This window comes from Medicago truncatula, chromosome 3, assembly GCF_003473485.1.
Source record: "Medicago truncatula cultivar Jemalong A17 chromosome 3, MtrunA17r5.0-ANR, whole genome shotgun sequence".
In the NCBI taxonomy this organism is placed as follows: Eukaryota; Viridiplantae; Streptophyta; class Magnoliopsida; order Fabales; family Fabaceae; genus Medicago; species Medicago truncatula.
In genome coordinates this window covers 13,105,121-13,110,597 of record NC_053044.1, presented here as the reverse complement: position 1 = coordinate 13,110,597, position 5,477 = coordinate 13,105,121, and the positions used below count along the sequence as shown (strand labels likewise).

The 5,477-nt window shown below is 31.3% G+C and overlaps 1 protein-coding gene across 1 annotated transcript; it reads left to right on the top strand.

Moving 5' to 3' along the window:
• Positions 1 to 1,673: 1,673 nt before the first annotated feature.
• Positions 1,674 to 3,726, top strand: LOC25480118 (UPF0481 protein At3g47200). Its single transcript, XM_013587439.2, has one exon. It carries the CDS (start codon positions 1,984 to 1,986, stop codon positions 3,433 to 3,435), a length of 1,452 nt encoding a protein of 483 aa, XP_013442893.1. The 5' UTR covers positions 1,674 to 1,983; the 3' UTR covers positions 3,436 to 3,726.
• The last annotated feature ends 1,751 nt before the right edge of the window (positions 3,727 to 5,477 follow it).

Genomic DNA, 5,477 nt, shown 5'->3' with positions numbered 1-5,477 from the left:
TTAGGTTTTTTATTAAATTTTCATTCCATAAATTATCTATTTCCTAATTAATTTTTCTCCCATGGAATAACTAATTAATTCTTATTAGACGTGAATGGAATAATTAATTCAGATAGTTAATACTTAAAGATAGAGAGAATCAAGAGAGAGGTGGGAAAGGAGAGAGATTATATTTAAAGATGTAATTTGTGTGGAGAGTGTATGAGATTGTTGTGCTCAAAGATCAATCTAACGATATATTCCTTGTAAAAACTAATCCATGGTGGAATATATGGACTAACTAATCCATATTAGAATTTGTCTTATTTTGTAATCTATTCCTCCATAACTATAAGACTATTTGCAAAAAAATATTTGTTTTTAAATACTCCATTCCCTTCGGTTCTATTTACAAGAGAAAATTAACTTTTTAGATAAATTGAATAATATATGTATTTAGTCAAGAACCTAAACCAAATATATAAATTATTTAATATATTAAAAAAGTAAATTGTTTCTTGTAAATAGAACTGGAGGGAGTATAAGACTTATGTATAAATTTTTGAATATATTCATTACTCTTTTTTCAACTAACACCTTATTAATATTATCAATTATTTTGAAATATGAAAAATCAACGTTGAATACTCCAACAAATTATTTTTTATTACTTATAATTTTTATAAACTAATTTTATATTAAGAGACGGATGAAGTTTGCATAGGCGACATTTAAAAATGAAAAAACAGCATATTTGACCTATCCTCTCCAAAATTTGACTGGCATGGCATTTTGTTGGCACCCGTTCACTCTCTGCCTGCCTATAGACACCGACGTAAATATTATTTAAAAAAGAAATGATATTGAGTGACAATGACATGATTAAATTAATACGACAGAGATATGATACGGCACCGATATGAGAAAATTTCAAAATTTAAGATACGATACAGCCGGGATACTTTAATATAAAATTAAATTTAAACTACAAATTAAATCTCAAAATACAAACTATGTATTAAAACTCAAAAGCAAAAAAAGAAAAAGACGTAAAATCAAGTCTCACATGGTGACCAAACAAACATATAACAACAATGAGACACTTCAATGAATTTGCATTTACATTACAATTAACAACAACGACATCCTTAAAACAACAAAAAGAGACAAAACATAGGGTGGACAATAACAAAATATAAATATAAATAATATTGATACTAAAAAAGTGACTATATATAACTCAAAATGAGTTGATTATTGCTTAATCAATTTTATATGTATTTCAAAAATAGAACATTTTTACCGTCATACTATATCGTAAAAAGAACATCGTTAATGCTATACTTCTATATCCAAAAAAAGAACGTCATTTCCGAACAAGAAAAAGAAGTAATTGAAAAATCATGTATCGTGTGCTTATCGGTTTTCCACCAACGACATATATTCGAAGTATATGAAAAGTATCGAACAATTTTTATTTTTTTTGTAAAATAAACTACAAAACCGCCCCCTAAGTTTTGCAACTGTAGCAGTTTTGACCCTCTAAGGTCAATTTTTGCTAAAAAAAATTACACGTAACTTAGGGGCCAATTTTATAGTTTTTTTTTTCTTTTTAGGAGGCCAAAATCGTAATTTTGGGAAAGTTATGGGGCTAAAACTGCTATTAAGTTTTTTTTTTTTTTTAAATAAAATTTAATTGTCAGATGCTCTCCCGATACGTATAGGAGTGTATCGGACAGGTATCGGTATCGGTACATGATACGTATCTGATACGGTACGTTATCGATTTTTAAGTATCTTTGCTTCATAGTTTGGGTTTGGTACAGCTAAGCTTTTCTATGGACAATATAGATGGAAGTGCTTCCTCAAACTCTGTCTACTCACCATAGAAAACTGTCCGTTCGCACAAACACAGATACACAGTCGTGACTCGTGATAGAAGCTTCACATACTCTGAAACAGATCTGAACTGCCTCACATAGAGTAAGAAAACTGTTGAAGTCAATGGAGGAAGATTATAGTAGGTACATGAGATGGAAGGATATGGAGAAAGAAAATAGCAGGCACATGAGATGGAAGCAAGCTAATAAAGCATTGTTAGGTGCTGTACGTAAAGAAACATGTCAACCGTATAGCATTTCTGCAGTTCCAGACGACCTCCGGAAATGGAATGAGAGTGCTTACATGCCAAAAGTTGTATCCATTGGGCCCCTATACAAGGGAAGGAGGGAGCTATTACAAATGGAAGAGATCAAATGGCGGTGTGTCACGTCTCTTCTTAGTCGAACATTTGGGCTGGATGCTATAGAAAGGTGTATGGAAGCAGTTATTAAGTTAGATGCAACGGTTCGCGCGAGCTACATATATGAAATCACACTAGACAGGTATGATCTGGCCACAACTATGGTATTTGATGGGTGTTTTCTGTTAGAACTTCTCATTTGTGAATCAACATTGGATCCAGAGATACCAATACAATTTAACGGCATTAGTCCTGGAATAGAAGTTAAGAAGATGGAGTATGTCATAACCGATCTGATGCTACTGGAGAATCAGATTCCAATTTTTATTCTCGAAACACTGTTTGAAAACCTTATTGGTCCCTCTCCCAAAATGCGGGAGCTCATACAAAACCTGACTCTTCCTCTCTTCCGCTACTCTCCTAAATTAATGGCTAAATCCACCTTTCATTTCCTAGATATTGCTTACTCCTACATTGAAATGGGATGGGTGGATAAAAAGATAGAAGAGAATGAAGTGCGGATTAGTCTATTCGATACGGAGGAGGAGGAGGATGATAAGAAAAAGAAACATCTGAATCGCTGTGCTACGAGACTCAAAGCTGCCGGTATTGCCATCCAATGTCTCAATAATGATGTTGATCACATAAACTTTAAATATACAAATGAGTTCAACCAAAGTCAAGGGATACTAGAAATCCCAAAGCTAACTATCACGAAGACAACAGAAGTATCATGGCGGAGTTTCATAGCTTGGGAGCATCATAAGAAGAAATTGAAGAGAAGTAGTTGTTCTGTTGCCGACAGGCGTAGTATTTGCACTTCCTCTGCCTTTCTTTTCAGAGATTTGATATGCTGTTCAAGTGATGTTCAGCTACTCAAAGATAGGGGAATTATAATAGTAGACCGTTCCTACAAAAGAAATCAAGATCTAGTGACTTTTTTCCATTCAATCGCAGGGGGTGTTGACCGTAGCATTATTGACCACAAACATACCACCATGTTTCATGCCTTGAACACATTTCACTCAACAAATTACGCCACCAAAATCTTCATAATATTCTTGCATTTCTTTGGCAAAATCTTAGATTGGTTCTACAATGTTTACAAATTTTTAAAGCGCGGTTACAACTTTGCTTTTACCCTCGTAACTTTTCTCACTGTCGTCCAGACTTGTTACACAATCATCGCCTATCACTTTCCCAATTCCAAGTAAACGTTGTGTTGTTGTGATGAAATGAAGAAGCAACAAAAGATCCAAATTAGAACATGAAGCTCTTCAATATCAACATCTGCATATCCCCTCCAGTGAAGCTGTAATAAGATCCGCTAATTTTTTTTATGTCAGTTTAACTGAGTTTTCATTTCCATTTCATTGTAATTTTTCATTGATGCCATCTTTAACTTTTGCATTTTAAGCTTTGTATATTTTCTCCATTGTTACATTCCGTCGAACTTTTAATCCATGTATTCCCAATTTAATTGAGTTTTTTCCTTGTTTTATTAAGAAAAATGTATTGATAAAGAAGAGATAAAAATTGTTTTAAGTTATCTTGTCAATTATTGTTGCATTGGCCATTATCTCTATATTGAATTGTAGGTGATTAAAATAATATTAATTAGACTTATAATTCAAAAATAATAATTAATATTGCATTGAAAAGTGAAATGAATAAATTATTTGAGGACAACATATTTTTACAAATGCTCACTTGTTAAAGAATAAAGAAAGTATCTTATTAAAAACGAATAAATAGTCAATTTCCCCCTGAAATTGTAGGTTTCGTCAATTACCCCTGAATTTAACAAAATTTCAATTACCTCTCTGAAATTGCATAACGTTAATCAATTTACCTCTTCCGTCAAATTTTTCTGTTAACTATTTACGTTTATGATCAAATACCCCCCTCCCCCCCCCCCACTAAATTTTGCACTTATGTGCAAAATGCCCCATAAACTTAAAAATTTATATTTTTTTATCATTGACTAAAAAGATATTAAAGGCAAACAAATTAACAATTATTGATCATATAAATATGTATGGAATGTATGTTTATGCACGTATTGGTCATATAAATCTTTATGGAAAGTATGGTAATCTCATGTGTTTTAAATATATATATATATATATATATATATATATATATATATATATATATATATATATATATAACTTTTTTTTACACAAGTTGGTAATTATGTTAGAATATGCAGTCATAAAGTACACAAGTCTTTGATAATTGTGTGTCCATATGTTAATATCTGTAGAAGGAAGAAGAAACAAAGCTTGTTGATAAATATGAAATATGAATGAAAATGCTGCTCATGACAAAATCATGATTTCTTTGGCATATATTCATTCATTTTCTTGCGAATATAATTTTTATGACAATAGGTACAATATACTATTTGAAGAACTAAATGTATGATTTTTGGTAAGAAAAAAAAAACTAAATTGCTAAGTTTATGGGGCATTTTGCATATAAGTGCAAAATTTTAGGGGGGTATTTGATCATAACCGTAAACAGTTAACAGAAAAATTTGACGGAAAGGTAAATTGATTAATGTTATGCAATTTCAGGAGATAATTGAAGTTTTGTTAATTTCGAAGGATAATTGACGAAACTTACCATTTCAGAGGGGAAATTGACTATTTCCTTTATTAAAAACACTTTTGAAGGACCATTTGAGCATAATTTAGGGATAACATCATAATGACAATTAGATGTGACATGTCGGATGAGTAAAACAAAATAATTTGAATTCTTGAAAAGAAAAGAAAAAAAGAAAAGATTTGAAAGAATAATTGAGGTTAGGTCCACACCAAGGTCGCTTTTTATTTTCTCCCTTTATGATTCATGTCGTTTTCTCTACTACTTAGCTGATTAAAAGACCTCGTGTGTGTGAGTTTTTTATCGCTTTGTCATCTCGTATATTTATTAAAAAAACTCATTTTAGAACCTAAAAAGAAAAGAAAATTGTTGTTTACATTTAGAGCATCTATAATAGAGACCCTCAATCTTGAGGTCTTAAATGTTTATAATTTTTTAATGATAGTACCTAATATTAGGTACTCAACCACTCCAATAGAGACCCTCTAGCAAAAGGTTTCAATGAGACCCAACAATAACTCTTTATCATTTACATTTCAATAAAAGTAACTAAACAATGATTATTTTATTAAAAAGTTGTGTGGGGTCCACTTAAGAATATGGGTCTTAAGAGACCCCCAAATATTTTTTCTCACAATGGGGGTAC